The sequence below is a fragment of the Puma concolor genome, chromosome D3 (assembly GCF_028749965.1).
Source record: "Puma concolor isolate L17-30 chromosome D3, mPumCon1.1.hap2, whole genome shotgun sequence".
NCBI classification, from domain to species: Eukaryota; Metazoa; Chordata; class Mammalia; order Carnivora; family Felidae; genus Puma; species Puma concolor.
This window is the reverse complement of record NC_141678.1, coordinates 78,002,953-78,022,531: the sequence shown is the minus strand read 5'-3', so window position 1 is coordinate 78,022,531 and position 19,579 is coordinate 78,002,953. Positions and strand designations below refer to the sequence as shown.

At 46.2% G+C, this 19,579-nt stretch overlaps 1 protein-coding gene across 1 annotated transcript; it reads right to left on the bottom strand.

Moving 5' to 3' along the window:
* Nucleotides 1-1,234: 1,234 nt before the first annotated feature.
* On the bottom strand, nucleotides 1,235-17,124 carry SEC11C (SEC11 homolog C, signal peptidase complex subunit). The gene is made up of 6 exons (XM_025931202.2): nucleotides 16,942-17,124; nucleotides 9,644-9,753; nucleotides 6,743-6,892; nucleotides 4,609-4,728; nucleotides 2,064-2,121; nucleotides 1,235-1,432 (listed from the first exon to the last, which is right to left on the bottom strand). The coding sequence occupies exons 1-6, from the start codon at nucleotides 17,026-17,028 to the stop codon at nucleotides 1,379-1,381; spliced, it is 579 nt and encodes a 192-aa protein (XP_025786987.1). The 5' UTR covers nucleotides 17,029-17,124; the 3' UTR covers nucleotides 1,235-1,378.
* Nucleotides 17,125-19,579: the final 2,455 nt, after the last annotated feature.

Genomic DNA, 19,579 nt, shown 5'->3' with positions numbered 1-19,579 from the left:
ATCTGATGCTGCGCGAACTGAGCCTGCTCAAGGCCTATAGGTGGTTAAGTGGCTTTTAGGGATGCTCAACGCTTACACCAGGTTTGGACAGACCTCAAAGAAGGAGGCAGACTTGTAAGTTCTCACTGAAAGGATGTCACCATCGCATTGTCCAGTGAAAAGGGAACATTTGTGTAAAAGTGAAGAGTGTACTTGAAAACGTTACTGGCCTCCTTTCTACTCCTCTAACACTGCTACGCGGGCCGTGGTCCGGGCACCAGCAGCTTTGCCGGCCCCGCGGAGCGGGAGCGAGTTAGGAATGCAGAGTCTCAGGCCCCGGCCCTCCCGTGTCAGAATCTGCATGTAACAACAGCCAGGTGCTCTGCGTGCTCGCGAAAGCTTGAGAACATCCTTCCCCTCTCCGGGGCCCCACGCTGGGTGGGAATGCTTTTCCCCAGGATTCCCCTGCCTCGTTTCTTAACTCTGCTCCGGGCCCTCTCCCCAGAGGCCTTTCCCGACCTCTACATGGAAAGCGAGAATTCTCTCTCGCTATCAGCTGACCCTGTTTAATCTTCCCCAGGGCAACTGTCACTCCTGAAATCACTGTCAGTTTCTTATCTGTTCCTCCCCCACGCGGCAAACGCCATCCAGGCTAGGACTTCAGGTCCCCGGCACCTAAGGCGGTGGCTGGGATAGAAGTGGCTGATACATGTTTTCGCAAAGGGGCCACCTTATACGCCGGACTCTACGGGGCGCACATGTCACTCAAACAGCGGAGACCCCCCGAGAGGCCGCAGAAAGGGATGAGCTCCTTTTATACATCTGTACCTTTTGTAAGTTTTCAAAGGAGTCCGCACTGTTTTCATAATTTACGAAAAGCACCGTTCCAATAATTTATCCAACCATCTCAAGATAGATCGCACCACAAAACAAAGCAGGTCACCTCTTTCCTCTTAAAAAGGTTTTAGACTTTATTCCCTGATCGGAATATACTTTAGTAAACGAGAAATCACTTGCTTTTGAGGGCCTGTGTGTTTCCCTTGGAAATGTTACGTGATGCGAAGAATTTTACTTCCGAAACCCAGACATTACAACTACACCATGTGGCTTGTGCGCTGTCCCCACCAGCAGGTCCAGCAATGGCCCGCCTCACTCCTGAAGTTGGCACAGACCCCCGTGCTTGGTTTAGAGTGACTACGACGAGGGCCACAGAGACTGGGCAGATTCAGACCAGAGCCCACAAAAGAAAACAGTCTTTCCTGGTGAATCATTTATTTGGACAAGACAAAAATGTCTCCACATTGTTTCCTTTTATACAGAAAGTGGAACATTTCAAATATATTAGTTTTTCTCTTTTGCAACAGAATTCATTTCAATCTGGTGCCAGGAACTTCTCATCTTAGGATTCGCGTTTTAGTAACACGTATGCACCCATTACAGCCAAGAGAGCGTACTGGAAAGAAAACACAGTGGAAAATTACTGGGAGGTCTACAAATAAGTTTGCTCTATAAATGTATTCAGCTGAAGTCCGCTCAATACTAGGCTGGGGACAGAATCAAAAGGTGACCTCTTCTCTCATGCCTGCCCTTCTATGGTTTAAAAAGCCCCCAGTATATTGATGGACCAAGGATCAAGCACCCAACAAACACAGCTAATCCACTGCTCACTCTTGCGTCCATGTCCTATTGTTCTTCGAGTGGTTGTTAAAAAAAAAACATCGACACCATTTTTATTGAAGTAGGGAGATCAGCATTACTGAGTCTATTGTATTGCTTTTTTTTTTGGTATGTTTAAAGGTTTTCATGATAAACAGCAATGAATATATAGGTGACATTTTAGAATACACCACGAACATAAAAGATGAAAGTAATTATTTTAAATAACTAATTTAAATGTTGATAATTTAAATGGTTATGTCAATTTGTAGCTCAATACGAATACTCTGCAAAACAGAATAACAAGGAAAACATTTTAAACAGACTGCATCTTTACAATTGCACGTGTAAAAGCGCCTATATACGTATATGTATATATATGTGTATATATATATATATTTAATTCAGACATACACACAAATTCCTACCTTGAATTTTGGATAGTCATTCATTATTATGGTGACCATACCAACGTACGGTAAAAACCTAAATTGTGGGATGAAAAGCCAGAAATATAAAAACTGCTTGTAATACGATGACAGCAACATTTAAAAATACTCTCAATCAGCCTTAGGAAACAAATCTTCCTTGGGAATAGCACTGATTGGGGCTGTAAGAATAATAGTCACTCCTGCCTCAAAAGGCTTTATTAATCAAAAGCAACACAACTAACAGCCAGGACCATTTTTTAAGCAGGCACATGATTTCAACTAGAGATGCCACTTGTCTGTGCTCGCTGCATTCACCATAACAGAATTAAAATAATTAGTTGAGCTGCTTGTACAAATGGAACTGACAACTTTCATCAAGCTGGTTCTTAATTTTTTTCAGGGGAGAAGTAACATTCAGATAGCCTATATAAAGACCGCTGTTGGAGAAAGCTTTCAAAGTACACGGAGAATCAGTCTGCAACGGAAAGAACATCATCATTTTCATTTCACAGGGCTTTGCAAATATAACAAACACGTTCGCTGGGCAGTGAACACAGATGTGAATCCCATAATTTATACCCACATGTGACTATGCTCCCAGACACCGAAGGTCCGGGGCATAAGCCAGCCAATGACTCTGCTGACAAAATTAATGTCAATATGTAATCAGTGTGACCCAAGCCTCCCCTCACTCACGGGAAACGCGGTTAACACATGGGTACCCTCCAATCTTATGTAAGTCAGCAGCTCCAATCTCCCCTTTATACACAGCCTGTCCCCAGGACAGGACAAGTAGAGGACTGACCAGCTGGAAGTCACTCCCATCTCCCCACAGATATTCAAGGTGCAACGCGGCGGTGTAAGATAGTTAAAAGGTGAGCCGAGGGAGAAAAGGAGCAGAAAGAGACCTCAAATCACAATCTGATTAGTAGAGCTGAATCTTAGAAAAGGGTAACCAGTGTTCTCCAGCCTCCGAGCCTGGAGCCTGCTTCCGATTCATGGGATTTAGAGAAGATTAACAACAACAACAACAACAAAGACACTTCTAACAAGGGTTAAACATAGAAAAGGGTCACCAAGAGAGGGGAAAAATTGCCTTTTTTGTTTTTTTAATAAGAGGATACACGCTCTGCTGTGTCAGAAGCAGAACTCACTGCTGGCGCAATTATGCAAGGATGAATATTACAAGATTTATCACATAACCGTTTTGGGCAGTGAAAACCAGGAAATAATCTAAATGTGTCGCCCCAGGAAAGGACTGGGTACGTAAGCTGTGATTTTGTGATTCTCAGGGGAACAATGGTACGTAGCCATTTAAAACTACCTGGATGTAGATTTGACACAGCAACCAATTTCTAACTTCATGTTGGGTAAAGAAACAAAATAAAATCCTCCTATGTAAAGTCATGTATTATATATGCACACGCATCTGTATAAGGTGCAGGGAACAGTGTTCCACAGTGGTTATCTCTGGGAGGGTCTCTTGTAGTTGCTATTTAAAACCACAAATACTTGGGGCGCCTGGGTGGCTCAGTCGGTTAAGCGTCCGACTTCGGCCCAGGTCATGATCTCACAGTCCGTGGGTTCGAGCCCCGCGTCGGGCTCTGCGCTGTCAGCTCGGAGCCTGGAGCCTGCTTCCGATTCTGTGTCTCCCTCTCTCTCTGCCCCTCCCCCGTTCATGCTCTGTCTCTCTCTGTCCCAAAAATAAATAAACGTTGAAAAAAATAAAAAAATAAAAAAAAATAAAACCACAAATACTTGGGGCGCCTGGGTGGCTCAGTCGGTTAAGCGTCCGACTTCGGCCCAGGTCATGATCTCACAGTCCGTGGATTCGAGCCCCGCGTCGGGCTCTGCGCTGTCAGCTCGGAGCCTGGAGCCTGCTTCCGATTCTGTGTCTCCCTCTCTCTCTGCCCCTCCCCCGTTCATGCTCTGTCTCTCTCTGTCCCAAAAATAAATAAACGTTGAAAAAAATAAAAAAATAAAAAAAAATAAAACCACAAATACTTGGAGCGCCTGGGTGGCTCAGTCGGTTAAGCGTCCGACTTCGGCCCAGGTCATGATCTTACAGTCCGTGGGTTCGAGCCCCGCGTCGGGCTCCGCGCTGTCAGCTCGGAGCCTGGAGCCTGCTTCCGATTCTGTGTCTCCCTCTCTCTTTGCCCCTCCCCCCACTCACACTCTGTCTCTGTCTCTTGAAAAGAAATAAATGTTAAAAAAAAAAATTTTTTTTAAATAAAAAAATAAAAAAAAATAAATGAATAAAATAAAACCACAAATACCTAACCTCTACGGGGCGATTGCTTTCAAAGACAGGATTAAACCGATGATGCAGACAATATACTTGAACTCAGTTTTAGATTTTCAGTCCTTGGTTCTGAGCTGCATTTACACCGTGGACCCCATACACGGGGCACAACTCAGACTACTCGCAACTCTCCCGACACAGACTGTTTGTAACGAGTGAGTCTACTTAGCCCGTACATTTAGTTTGTTTCTACTCTTCTGGTTCCCGAAGCCTTTATGTAACTGAAAGGTTAATGCTCACCCTCTGGCTCGTCCCACCACATCCTTCTTTTCGAGCCAGTTTTGGCCCTCTTTGTACAGGCCTCTGTCGTCAACTTCGTTATTATCTCCTTTAGTCAAAAATTTGATGTCTCCGTTATCTCTAGAAAGCAAAATAATGACTCTTCAAAAACGATTTTCAGCACGGCATCATTAGAAAGCACTTAGTTTACCCGGCACTGGACGGTCTGCTGCGGGCATTCGGACGAGCATTCTGCAAGAACTCGATCTCTCTTGGTCTGAGGGGATGGCTTACAGGGAACCATCCGACTACAACCATCCGACTAAAGCACGAATCTACTGGTGTTTCTGCAGCCTCAAGTTCTAAAACGCCCAAGCTTTCCTGCCAACCAAAAAGCATGGCAAAGCGCAAGGGCCCCGGCAGGGCAACGATGAGCTTCCAGCAACTGCTTTCACTTTCTTAGTCCGCAAAGACCAGCGTGTCCCCGCGGATTATATTCCGCTTCACTCAGGACACGAACTTGGTCCCGGATCACAGAGATTTGAGCGCAAGGTAATTCAAACCCCAGTGTGCCCTTACCTCTCCTCAAACTTACTTTTCCTCGCCAAATGTAGAATGTTAATGCATTATCTCCTTCACCACTGAGCACAGTGGTATAAAATCTGGTTTGCAGAGAAACAGGAATCACAAATGGCATAAAACCAGCGTGTTAAAGAGACATGTGGGAAGCATTTTAAACACTCCAACCCGATGCTTACACGGCCCTGTCACTAGAAACACAACATTATAGCATTATAGAGCTCTAAAGAGGGTCTTCTTCCAATAAAACAAATGAAAAAATGCGCCATTATAATTAGATAAAATACTGAAAGCCCACAAAGATTTGAAGCCATGCCAAAGGCAGCAAGCTGATTTGCAGCTGTGGTTATAAAGGAAATCAAGAGGATAAAAATCCACGCGGCCTCTCTCACGACTCATGCGAATTATAGAAAATCATCATTATTTCCTCCACTTTGAATAAGTTCTCTTTCAACTTCTTTATCAATGTCTTCGGGGAACACCTGGAAGCAGGGAGTGACATGGGAACCTAATACCGGAAGCGTTCGGATAGTTGGCACTACACGTGTGTGCGTCCCCCCACGTCCACGCGCGACGAGAAGATGAGAGAGGCTCTGTTCTTTTAAAACCACAAGCACACACGTCTAAGTGCAATTCCATAACTCAGGCAGCTGGAAATGCTACACTAAGCTGCGTAAAGGTAAATGAATAGCCGAGTATATAAAATGTAACGTTTCCACTAATACTCTGTATTCCACTGATACTGTACTCTCCCATGAGAACTTGGTACATTTGAGATAGAAGCTTCTAGTTTCCCAAGCGTGTCTTCAGAGGCCACCGCTGGCATGTCAAGGAAAGGAAGCGCATCTGTGGGGGGAGAACCGGCACAGGACACGCGCTGCCCGCGCCACGGGATGAGCCAGAAAAGGCGTCTGCGTCCGTCCAGGGCCACGGTGACCGCTGAGAGCGTGCCGCTCGGTCCAAAATGGCACAGGGAAACAGGCGGCTCTCTGCGTGTCGGAAGACAGTCCTATCAAGATCATCCTCAGCTGCGGTGGGATTGGATTCTCTCTCAGCCTCCTTCAAGTAAGTGTTAGGCTACAGTAGGTTCACCTTACGTCACACGGCAGTTTAAGTTTCCGAGGCCTCAGGAGACACCTGTTCATCTGGTTCTCATAATCGTCCCGTGAGTCACGGTGGGAGATGATAATGTTATCAGCCCCATCCTACAGGCTGGGCGAGGTAGCAGGTCCAAAGTCACCCAATTAGTGAACGGCGGGTCTAGGAACATAATCCAGCGTTTCTGCCACTTCTAATCAGCCATTAAACCGGCTGCCAAAACTGAATTACTAAATTCTACACCTGAAACTAATATTACACTGTATGTTAACTAACAGGAATTAATATTACACTGTATGTTAACTAACAGGAATTTAAATAAAAACCTGAGGGGAGGGGAACAATGAAAAAACAAATAGAAGTTTGATAACAATCAGTGCTAATGAAAAAATAAATAAAAATATATAAAAAATAAAACAAATAACACCGGCTACCAAAATTCACCAAACAACAGCGAAAAGAAGGAAAGCCTCCTTACTTTTCATGAACTTTGATTACTCTGTGAACTATTGGAATGTCTCGTCCTTCGACTTTAAAGACCACGATTTCACCAGCTCTAATAGGGTCTTCTCGGAAGTTTGTCAGGAATAGAAGGTCACCCCTGTGAAAGGCCGGCTCCATGCTGCCACTGGGAAGAGACACAAAATCACATCCAAATTAGCCTGGGTTCCCAAGGGGAACGTTTCAATTCACGAAGAATACAATAATAAACATATCGGTGAGAGTCTCAACTTCCGTCGTCACGTATCTAGGACCTGTGAAACAAGTCACTGTGGTTTCCTTCTGACTGCTCGCGGTGACGACACGGAATGAGAAAGGAAAGGATTTCTTCTTAGATTTAAGCATGAAAAGGATAGTAGCAGGCCCCTCTGTACTTTGTATTAGGTAGAGAAAAGAACCAATTGTAATGTGAACTCTTTGAAGTAAAAGCTGCCAAGTTTTAGCCTTAAAAAACAGTCCTACATCCACAAAGACATTACTATTTTCATTCGGAACTGCAGACCCTGAAAGCTGGTTGATACTCTAGGGCAGTTCTTGCATTTTGTGGTTCATCCCCAGCACCTAGGACATGGCATTGCCATTCAAGGAAGAGAAACCAACAAAAGAATGTCTTAGGAGAGCGATCTATCCGAAAACCAAGCTGAGGGTTGGGACAGAATTCGAACCCAAGTCTTTGGGCTCCTGCAGGATCATCGTTTAGACCACACTCTATAGGGAGCCCAATTCTAACAAATGTTGACTGTTTCTGATGTGGAGGTCAATAAATAATCCCACATGGTACCGGTTTAAATCCATGCCAAAAATCGTCGATGGAGTCAAAGTAAATTGCAATCTAGCAGAAGCTGAAATCATCAAGACACAATTCATTTTACATATGCTCATGCTTTGTCTTAACGCATGAGAAAATAAATAAGACCTAAAAATATAGCAACAGGGGCGCCTGGGTGGCGCAGTCAGTTAAGCGTCCGACTTCAGCCAGGTCACGATCTCGCAGTCCGTGAGTTCGAGCCCCGTGTCGGGCTCTGGGCTGATGGCTCAGAGCCTGGAGCCTGTTTCCGATTCTGTGTCTCCCTCTCTCTCTGCCCCTCGCCCGTTCATGCTCTGTCTCTCTCTGTCCCAAAAATAAATAAACGTTGAAAAAAAAATTAAAAAAAAAAAAAAAGTCCCCAGATACTGCAATGTTACAACAATTTCTTTGTACGACTGTGTCTGTGTGACTTAAGGAAAACCAGAACACCTGGGATCTAATTTTGGATCTGCCACGAGCAACTGTAAGACGCAAGTGGCTTGGCCTTGGTGGGCCTCAGGCTCTTTATCTGTTAAGTGAGAAGGCCCATCTGAATTTGAGGTTTTTTCATTTCTATTTAGGAAAAAAAAAAAAAAAAAGCCTTAAAACCCTTCCCTCAAACGAAATCTTACGAGGAAGCATCACCACCTACAACACATAAAAATGGAGTTGTCATGACTAAAGCAAGGCTGGGGTGTCTAGAATCCACACACTTGACCCCATTCTCCCTCCTAACCTGTCCACTGGCCCCCCGGGGCAGTCCTAGAGCGCAGTGTGAAAACCAGTGAATTGGGACCCCGTATGCTATCCGAAGGCTCCCACATTTATGGAAGCAGTGTACCTCTAGAAGTAGGCCCCTTGGCCGGCCACACAGGGGCAACCTGCTGAAGCCAGGGCCATGGCCGAAGCCCCATGGTGTGGTAGCAGGGGAGGGAAAGGGCGCTGGTCCGGAAGCCAAGAACCCTATGTGCTGACCTTGGCTCTTGCACTGGCCAGTGGTGACCCCACTCATAAAACAAACAGGCTCCAGGGGCGCCCGGGTGGCTCAGTCGGTTAAGCGTCCGACTTTGGCTCAGGTCACGATCTCACGGTTCACGAGTTTGAGCCCCGTGTCAGGCTCTGTGATGACAGCTCAGAGCTTGGAGCCTGCCTTGGATTCTGTCTCCCTCTCTCACTCGAGCTCTCTCTAACATAAATAAAACATTTAAAAATTTTTTAAAAAAAATAACAGCCTCCAGGGGCGCCTGGGTGGCTCAGTCAGTTAAGCGTCTGACTTCGGCTCAGGTCACGATCTCACGGTTCACGAGTTTGAGCCCCGTGTCAGGCTCTGTGATGACAGTTCAGAGCTTGGAGCCTGTCTTGGATTCTATGTCTCCCTCTCTCACTGGAGCTCTCTCTCTCAAACATATAAAACATTAAAAAAAAATTTTTTTTAAATAACAGCCTCCATTCCCACCCACAGTAAGGCTCAATGGTCTAAGACACACGGACAGAGAGCATCTTGAGATACCTAAGGACTCCCAAATATGGTTATTTAATTCCAAACTGATTAAATTTTCCCCCTTGCCTGACTTTACGGCTATATGAAGTGAATTAAAGTATTAACTTTTCTAAATTTAACCTCCTGTGCTTTATAAGAGTAATAGTCTCAAGAGAGTAGCCACCTACACCAGTATTGCAGAAGAGGCTTGAAAAAATAGAGCACGCTCCGCTAGGCACCGGGGATATACACTTCCCTGTCTGCTTGGTACAAAGAAAACCAAGTAACGGCTTTAAATTACCTATGTTTCAAAATCAATTAATGTATTAATAACATACGATTGTTATTTTAGGCAGATTAAAGCATTAAAATACAAAAGCAAATATATTGCACTGGAGCATTAGCATCAACACGATAAAAGCTCTAAAATGTCTGTTGAGAAAGACAAGATTTGTCACCAAAGGTCAGAAACAATGAAAAGAGGTATCAGCGGAAAATTCTAACACTTTATCCAACCAAAATCCCCAGTCTTGGTTGCCGTGCAGGCTTTCACTCAAGGCGACGCTGCTCCTCTGTGACAAAGCGGCAGCGTAAGAGCCTGCAGAACCTACCTCAGCACCACCACGATGGGGCTCTCGCTGCCGGTGAGGACGATCAAGCCTTTCCAGATCATAAGCGCAGAAGACACGATCATGGCGAAGTTTAACACCTGGTAATAGAGCTGGAACGAAAAAGGCCAAACCCCAAGTGAAAACCAATAGAATTATATTCACTAGCCCTAAGCTGGGGATGAGCTGGTTTGTAAACAAACAAACAAACAAACAAACAAACAAACGAAGCTGTGTTTATTTTAGGACATTAAACTAAGTCACGCAAACTACAAACTTAGGTAGCATTTCAACCTTTGTCCGTGGAATTAGCCTTCCATTTATTGTTTCTCTTTCAATGAGAGAAGAGAGAGAAAACAACAGCAACAACAAACCAGAGCAATCCACAGGACCCACTTTATTAAAGCCTCGGTAAGACTCAACTTACCTCTCTGGGATTTCCCAGAACCCTCAACCTTGAAGAGTCCCTTACTCAAATTCGCAACTACTTGGATGAAACTGGAGGGTATTATGCTAAGCGAAATTAAAGAAGGACAAATACCATATGACTTCACTCATAGGAGAACTTTAAGATACAAAACAGATGAACACAAGGGAAGGGAAGCAAAAATAATATAAAAACAGGGAGCGGAACAAAAACATAAGAGACTCTTAAATACGGAGAACAAACAGAGGGTTACTGGAGGGGTTGTGGGGGGGATGGGCTAAATGGGTGAGGGGCACTAAGGAATCTACTCCTGAAATCACTGATGCACTATATGCTACGTAACTTGGATTTGAATTAAAAAAAAAAAAAGAGTCTGTTACTCAAGTTCTACCCTGCGGGCCTACTGCTCTGGCAGAGAGAGGGCACGTCTGATGTGACAGCCTGGCACAGAGCCTAGAACCACCCCTTGACGCCCTGGCCAAGGAGGCCCCACATGAGGCTTCACAGTCCTCTAGCACTTAGCAATGAGGCTGTTCTGCATCTCAAATTACATTTCAAAGTGAACAAAAACTTTAAACACCTGGAAGTTTACATTTTCCATAAACGTTTTAAAAAGTAAATGATATCTGGTCAAGAACACAGGCAGAAAGCCACTCAAGACAATATCGAGTTCGAAGCTGGCCTCGTCCCACCTTAGACCGCTGAGTTAATATCCACCCGGCTCGTCCTGCTGAAGCTCAAGGCTCTTCCTTGCTGACAGCCGCCTGCCACACCCACCAGCCCCTGGCGACGACTGGGGAAAAGCAACACCTGCCCACATCCCAACACCCTTCCGGCTGTAGCTGAATTGTTGGGCCAGCCGTCTCCGGTCTTCCAAGAGGCTTTAAGGACAGAAGTCACTGTGCCTACAGCTACTGGAAATGTAAGTCCTTCAGGGCATTTCCCTTCGGGGCCTCCAGGCTGGCTCCTTACTCCAGTACCTGCCTCTACCTTCCTCCTCACGACCCCTGTCTTGGGTGACCCGACGAGCCACGTGGACGGCCTACCCAATCCTCTAGGGTCTCTGTCCCTAGACATCCTCATTTCTAAAGACCTCCTTCCCCCACCCGAACCAACCACTTTTGGCAACACACGTGGAACTGAAACTGCTCAATCCCCACGTCTCTGATTCAATGACCCCCCTCTACCTGCCCGCATACACCTGTGCGGTCACCTACGTGGCAGGACTCTTGTCCTTTCAGGGGCCACCCCCCACCGACCCACCCATTCGCTCTACACATTCTACTTTCTAAATACTTCTGGACCCTGTTCCAACCTCTCCATTCCCACTGGCTGCGCTCTCATCCAAGTCACCAACATCGCCCACTGGGCAACTGCAAGAGCCTGCTGACCAGTCTCCCGATGTCCACGCACACCTCTTCCAGTGCATTCTCCCCGTTACAGCCCGTACTCCTTTTCAGAGGCGCCTCTGGCCATCTGATCATCTCTATGCCCTGCTCCGACCGCATCCCTTCAACTGTGTGCCACTGCTCTGAGGATAAATACGGTCTCTTACGCCCTGTCTGGTACATCCCCAAATCCCTAGCTTCGGCTGGTGAAGCTCACTGCACTCCAGGTGCTCTAATGGCACCTGTCAGCGCTCTAATGGCACGTGTCAGCACACGCTCCTATCCACTCCAGGACCTCACCTGGCTACTTCTTCTGGCCAGAGGCTCTCTCCCCAGACTCCTCAGCATACCTAATGCTTGCTCATCTTAAATCCTGCTTTCGGCATCGGCTCCCCAGGGAAGCCTTTCCTGACCCACTAGACTAGGAGTCAGCAAACTTTTTCTGCAAGTGGCCAGATAATAAGTGTTTTCGGTTTACAAGCCATAGAGTCTCTGTTGAAGTGACTCAGCTCCACCACTGTAGTGAGAAAGAAACTAAAGACAATATGGAAAAGAATGAATATGGCCGCGTTCTAATAAAACTTTTACACAGTCTCACTGCATCCTGTACTTCTTTATGCCATCCATCACTATTGTAATTATACACATCATTTTTTTTTTTAGAAAGAGAGAGGGCACAAGTGAGTGAGGAGCAGAGAGAGAGAGAGAGAGAGAGAAGTGGGGCTCACCCGGGGCTGGTGTTTTTACTGGAAGCGGGCCTCGTGTTCACCCAAAGTGGGGCTCAAGCTCACCCAGTGTGGGACTTAAACTCGTGAACTGTGAGATCGTGACCTGAGCGGAAGTCAGATGTTTAACGACTGACCCACCCAGGCGCCCGATATACGTATCATTTCTAATGTGTCTTTCACGTTAGACTATAAGTTCCACAAAAGCAAGGGTCATTTTGGCCTTGTTCACAGCTGTATCTTGTTCAATACAGGTCTGGCAAAGAGTAAGTACTCAATTTGTTGAATAAAAAGTGAGAAAATAAATATCTTTAATACACAGTGGGTACAAACAAACTACTAGTAAGAAAAACACTAAAATCCCAACAACAACAAAAAGAGGTAAGAGCTTAAGAAAGACCATTAATTTTCCAAAGAAGAAATACAGCAGTGAATAAACACTTGAAGTGTTCAAACCAAATGCTGCTTCCCCCCTCCCCTTTTTTTATGCCTAGAAAATTTCAAGTTTGGGTGGGTTTTTTTTTTTGTTTTTAAATTTTTTTAATGTTTATTATTTTGAGGCGGGGGGAGAGAGAGAGAGAGAGAGAGAGAGAGAGAGAGAGAGAGAGAGGACAAATGGGTGAGGGGCAGAGAGTGAGGGAGACACAGAATCCGAAGCAGCTTCCAGGCTCTGAGCTGTCAGCACAGAGCCCCATGTGGGGCTCGAACTCACGAACCGTGAGATCATGACCTGAGCCCAAGTCGGACACTTAACCGACTGAGCCACCCAGGGCACCCCTGGTTTTTTTTTTGTTTTTTGTTTTGTTTTGTTTTGTTTTGTTCTTAATGCTAATACTCAGTGCTTGCCCAGGGTACACTGTGGCACGATATGGACATGTGCAATGTGCATGTGGATACGATCATGGTGAGAGCGATCTGGCATTAGTATCACAAGGTTACTTTCAGCCCAATAATCCTCCTTCTAGGAATTCAGTGTACAATAAAGGCAGATAGATATGCGTCACGGTCCCAGTTCTAGTAACAGAGAGAAGGAAATAAAGGAGCAACAGCAGAGAAACGATTGCGTAAATAATGGCAAGCTACTGCACTATTTAAAACCAAAGTGTATGTGGGCTGCAGGAGGATCTCCACAAACTACAACAGTTTGTCAGACAAACACAAGAAGACGCCCTCAAGTGCTGGCAGAGGCCATCTTAGCATGGTGGAATTCATGGCTGAATTTTCTTCTCTTCAACTCTTCTCTATGCTTTAAAATAGTGATGGACCTGGAAGAATTCCAAAGTCTGGGGAAAATAAATGTTTCAAGGGATTTGACAGAATATTATATGGCCATTAAAATAATTACGTTGAAGAGTGTGACAAAACAGGAAAACCCAATCTCACAAGGCAGTGGGTGGGAAAAGCCGAGTTCCTATTGTTATATGTCTGTGAAGTTATGTCATTGCAGGTGGTTATGAAGGAAACAACTGAGAGTGGAAACGTAAAAATGGATAAAAATGACCATGAAGATTTTTTTTTTAATTTTTTTTTTTCAACGTTTATTTATTTTTGGGACAGAGAGAGAGAGACAGAGCATGAACGGGGGAGGGGCAGAGAGAGAGGGAGACACAGAATCAGAAACAGGCTCCAGGCTCTGAGCCATCAGCCCAGAGCCCGACGCGGGGCTTGAACTCACGGACCGCGAGATCGTGACCTGGCTGAAGTCGGACGCTTAACCGACTGCGCCACCCAGGTGCCCCGACCATGAAGATGTTTTGATGTAACAGTCAAAAAGAAGGTAAATCGAATTCAAAATTAAAGTTACACACCATATTTAAAAAAAAACACACACACACAAAAACTCTTTGGCAGAGCATCTGGGTGGCTCAGTCGGTTAAGTGTCTGACTCTTGGTTTCCGCTCAGGTCATGATCTCATGGTTCATGGTTTCGAACCCTGCATCAGGCTCTGCACTCTGAGCGCGGAGCCTGCTTGGGAATTCTCTCTCTCTCTCTCTCTCTCTCTCTCTCCCCCTCCCTCTCAAAATAAGTAAATAAAAACTTTATATATATTTAAAAAAATCCTCTTTGTCTACTATGTCAATAGCAAATTATGAAACTCTCAGTAAATTCCCAGAAGTGCAAATAAGAAGACCGGACTGCCAAGCAGATATGGTTAAGGTGTCGGGCTGTACTACATTAATTTGTTGCTTCCAAAGTAAAATCGGCCTTGCAGGGCACCTTGGTCTCAAGCAGCAGTTGTTCACTGTAGCTCACATTCAGAAACTTCTCCACCCACTCTGCCTTGAAGGATTTGATAAGTAAATGTTGTTTCGTTATGAATTGCAGATCTGCCCGGGAAAGCCACAAGCCACCATTTTAAGCAGAAATTGTCATTTGTAGACCAGTTTTCAAACCTTCGGTCTCCACCCTGATAAAAGCAAAGTGTAAATCCTCGCCACTTATGTTATAAAGACCCGGTACTAAGACTATCTTTTCCAGTATGATTTTCTGTGCTTGCAAAATTCATCATGGGGAAGTAAAATCAAATCCCCCCCCCCCAAAAAAAAACTTCCTTTGAGCAAGACATCGATTTGCTAAAGAAACGACCGATTATACAAAAACCTAATAACCAAGCTAGTTGCAAAACCACAGATCATACTTCAACACCCTACTTTTAAGAGACTAATCCAAGTCTAGGATTGAAATCCTAGAATCTAGAGACACAATTTGGATTGAACTGCTGACAAACTGGGATCTAACAGAATCTGCCACCACGTTTCACTGGTGCCTCCTGTTTATTCATCTTCGCCTACCAATTTTATACGCTTGGCAATTCAGAACCCCAGCAAAGTTTAGAAGCAAGCCCACACTCAGTCTTTGTCAACCAAAAATGAAATAGCTAACGTCTAAGAGTTTTAAACAAACATTCCGGACCAGAGATTCTGGCCCACAAAGCAGCAGAAATGCCAGCCGCTGTATTTCTTCCTTCCTCTGTTCCTCACTGCAGAAACAAAGAATCCTTGTTTTTGCATGTGGCTCTTGCCTTATTTTAGAGCAAGCTGGGGCAGCAGAGAAAGGGGGTCCCACTTCCAAGATTGCTGGAGCATGCATGCCTGACAAGGTGTCAGAGAATGCTATTTTGGAGGGGAAAAGAAAAAGAAACAAAAGGACAAAGCTTAAAAGGAGAGGGGGAAAAAAAGTACCAGGAGGCAGCAGATTTGAGCCTCTGAATTTTAATGAGAAAACTAGCAAAACATAGACAATGCAAGAGCCAACAGGCCTAATCACTGAGAGAGGGAATATACAGATTTTTCAAAAAGCAAACTAGTTTAGGAATTGATACATTCATCAGAAGGCCTTCTCTGATCGTCTGCGATTATAACCACCCGCAATCAGTACCAGTTTTAGAGACATTTAAAAACGCTAGCCAATTAAGTCTAGATTTTTAAATAAAGCTCCCTTTTCTGGAGGTTCTTGGGAACAGCATCGGTGCTCAGGGAACTAGCTGTTGGTTTTTCAAGCTGTTGATAATCATAGCCACAACTCCTCTTAATCACAGCAACTCCCAAGGGCTCATCAGCTAGGCACACCTAGAAACAACCAGGTTCTAGACATAGTTCATGAAGTTCAAGTCACCAAACTCTCCCGCCACCGCAGTAGTATGTAATTCTATTCGGGAAAAAACATAACAAACCATGTCCACAGGAATACGTTGTGCCATGCCACAGGCATCACCCGACTCCTCAATATAGTGGCAAAAATGACAGGATGTCTCAAAGTCATGAGAATTTATACCATTTTCAAAGACAATCAAAATTACCAATAGGATAGTTCCATTTTTCTTAGCACAGTTTATTGTTAGTATCAATAGAAGAATTAGGATCCATTAGGCTCTAACGTGCCCTACAGGTCCCCTAAATTCTCTCTCTAGAAGCTTACACTGTGGCGTTTTTCCTGGCTGAGAGGGCCTCCTTTCCAGTCCCTCCTCCCTCTCGCCTTATATTGAAGACTCAAAGGCAGCGATGCTGGCCAAGGAGCTGATTAAGGAGAGAGCAAGAAGGAAGTTTTCCTCCGAGGTCACAGAAGAGCGAAAAGTCAACCCCAGCTGCCCAGGGGCCCCACGCTAACTGCCTCCTATATTCAAGGTGCAGCCAGATGACAGAGTCGGAGATTAGCGAAGAGTTCTGGAACACTGCATCAGTCTAAAATGATTGAGCACCACCAGTGAGATCGCCAGGCACAAGGAGCTTTGTTTAGTCCCGACGCACGGTGGGCAAAACACTTCCCAGAGTGCGAAGCAATTACTTCGGGAGGCAGCACTGGACAGTTCCCACTGCCAGAAAGTTCTTTCCTTTCGCCTGCCTTTCCGCCCCTTCTATCCTCGGGCAGCCTTCTTCTGGATGTCAGACCTGGAGCACAGAGAAGTCTATTCCCTCCTCCAGGGGGTGGCCCTTCAAACAACGTGCAGACAGCTGTCACTCACGGCCGAGTCATCTCTCGCTTTCTCCACCACATTTGACATCCACGGAACTAGATTTCTATCCTCTTCCCCTTCCTGGCCACACTCCCCTCACTGCGCTCGGGTCAGCGCAGGAAAGCGTACACCCGTACCCACACGTAGGTTTGCGCGGACTTGAACCCAGGGCCTCTGAGAGCCGGGTGGGGGAGCCTGGGGGCGCGGGGCGCTGTCCTTGCCCGACCCCTACCCAGGGAGCCCCGACTTCCCGCAGTCGCAGCCTTTTCTTGCTCCCGGGCGCGCCCCCAGCGCGGGTCTCCCTTACCTGGCGCTTGTTCATCTTCCTCAGGTCCCCGAAGATGTCCAAGCCGGAGGCCGGGAGATGCGTGCCCACGGCGCCCGCGCGCACCATGGCGGGCTCTCCAGGGGCCCACACGGCCCGCCAGCTCCGGGTGCCACAGACAGCTGCGGAGCACCGGCCCGGCCCCCGCCCACCAGCCCCTCGGCCTTGCGGGCCACGTGACTGGCGACTCGCTCGGGCGTCTGGGGGTGGTAGTCCTGCGCGTCTTAGCCAGCGGGCCGCCGGGAAGGAACTGGGAAGAAGAAAACTACCACTCCCAGAATGCCGCGGGGCGAGAGGCTCGTCCAGTGAAGGCCCAGAGCTCCTGGGGAGGGCAGCGATGGGACTCAGGAGCCTTGTCCGACCCTTCGGAGCGAACTTGGAAAAGAGAGTGATCCTGCATATCGCAGAGACAACTCGGGGAAGTGACTATTCAAGAGGAACTGAATTCCCCAAGACTCTGGTCAGGCGCCAAAAGGACACCTAAAGCTCCCTGGCACTCACCTAACCGTGTACCTTAGCCATTGGATGACTGCGCCGGGCGGAGGCGGGGCCTCTGCACTGGCAGCCGGCAGTGCTGAATCGGGGAGGAGCCTAAAGAAAGACGAGGCGAGTGGGCGGGGCTTGGAAGAGGCGGGATTTTTGAAACCTTGGAGTTCTGTGCTCTGTAAGAAGTGGTAGGATTCTGAATGCAAGGAAGCATCTTTGTATCCTTTTGACCGTAGTTGTGTTGCGCTAAATGTTACTTGAATGAGTAAATAACCACCTAATTTTGTACACGAGGAAACACAGGCCCAGAAAGTCTATATGATAATGGGCAAAGTTAAGGGACAGAGTCTGGATTAGAACTCAAATTTTACAATTTCCAAATCCTGGATTACTGCTGTCCCGATCCTAGATTAGCTAGATCATTCATTGACTCAATTATGCAGTATTTATTTCATTCGTTTATTCACAAATCTTTTTGAAGCATCAACTATGCACCTGGCCCTGTGCTAGGCACTTGAGAAACATCAGTGAACAAAACAAGCAAAGATCCCTGCCCTTATGAAGCTTACATTCTAGCAGAAGTCGATATAATAAATAAGTGAATTATATAGTATCTAGAGGGCAGTGGTGCTATAGAAGAAATAAGAAAGGCAGGTAAGAGGGGTAAAGGGCTCTGGGGGAAGGGAGCAGGTTGTAGTTTAAAATATCCTAGAAGCGGGGCGCCTGGGTGGCGCAGTCGGTTAAGCGTCCGACTTCAGCCAGGTCACGATCTCGCGGTCCGTGAGTTCGAGCCCCGCGTCGGGCTCTGGGCTGATGGCTCAGAGCCTGGAGCCTGTTTCCGATTCTGTGTCTCCCCCTCTCTCTGCCCCTCGCCCGTTCATGCTCTGTCTCTCTCTGTCCCAAAAATAAATAAACGTTGAAAAAAAAATTAAAAAAAAAATCCTAGAAGCTAACTCACTATAGAGCTAATGAAAGGTAAACTCTGGGACCCTTCGCTCGCTCGCAAAGGCACTTTCGAAGGACTTGGAGAAGAAAAATGGTCATATAGTTTTGTAAAGTTTTCAAAAGCAAGGTATTTGAATTGCTGTTGGTTGAGTCTTGTTTCTTTGCATTCCAATCTCCCCTCCACCATACTTCATGTTGGAAGGACAGGAGCATTTTGAGGATCCAGCTAAGGAGAAGTTGAGTTGGGTTTAGTTTGGGTTTAGCAGATACATTTGTGTGGTTCACGGTCATTCCCTGCCACCCTGCTGTAGGAATGGCCTTAACACTAGGCTCTTAAAAACAGGGAAAGAGGCCCTTTGAAGAAGGAGATAAAGCAGAGGCTGTGACACCTGACCGGACATCCTGCCCAAGGGCAGGGTCCACGCTCAGCATCCACACATTCCCTCCGTGTGATATGGTTGTGACAAGTGTGATCTTGGAGATCCCTCGGGAATCAACTCCTGATGCTACTGGGCCCTCAGTTTTGTCTGTTTGTCTTGTTCTTACAAAGGAAGTCATTAAAGTAAGTGAGGTCTCAAAGTACCACTAAGCCACCCCGAAGTCTCCAACCCCACCCCCTGACTGGGGCTTTTGTCGCTTTGTCTCTGTTCTCAGCTCTTCATTCTCTATCTCTGGCAGTTCTGTGATATCAAGTACAGAGTCTGAGCTCCCAGTAGCTTATTTCTTCCAAAGACCGAGGAAAAGGAGCAGAATTGAATTACCGTAAGCCCTGCTGCCAGTGTCTGGGGAGATCTAGTTTCGTGCCAGAAATCAAGCATTCTTCTGCCTAGGTGTTGATTCTGGAGTTGCCTTGGATTTGCTGCATATCTTAAACCAAAATGTAATATTGCGTTCTTTTCCTTCTTCCATGGAGAAATAGGCATACTGATTTTCTGAATGAAGTCACCTAAACACAGGCCGATCCCATACACCCTCCCTTCTATCATGTGGCATAATCAGAAACAAAACTTTAAGAGATCGCCTATACGACAATCGGTTCACTCTCTTACCTACTGATTTGTCTGTTCCATTGAGCGCTAGGAACCCAGAGGTGAGTAAGACACAGTTCTTAAATCCAGCCGAAGCTGTATATGTGCAGACATGATTATCATACGGAGTAAGAGGTGAACGACGTAGGACGTAATCAAAG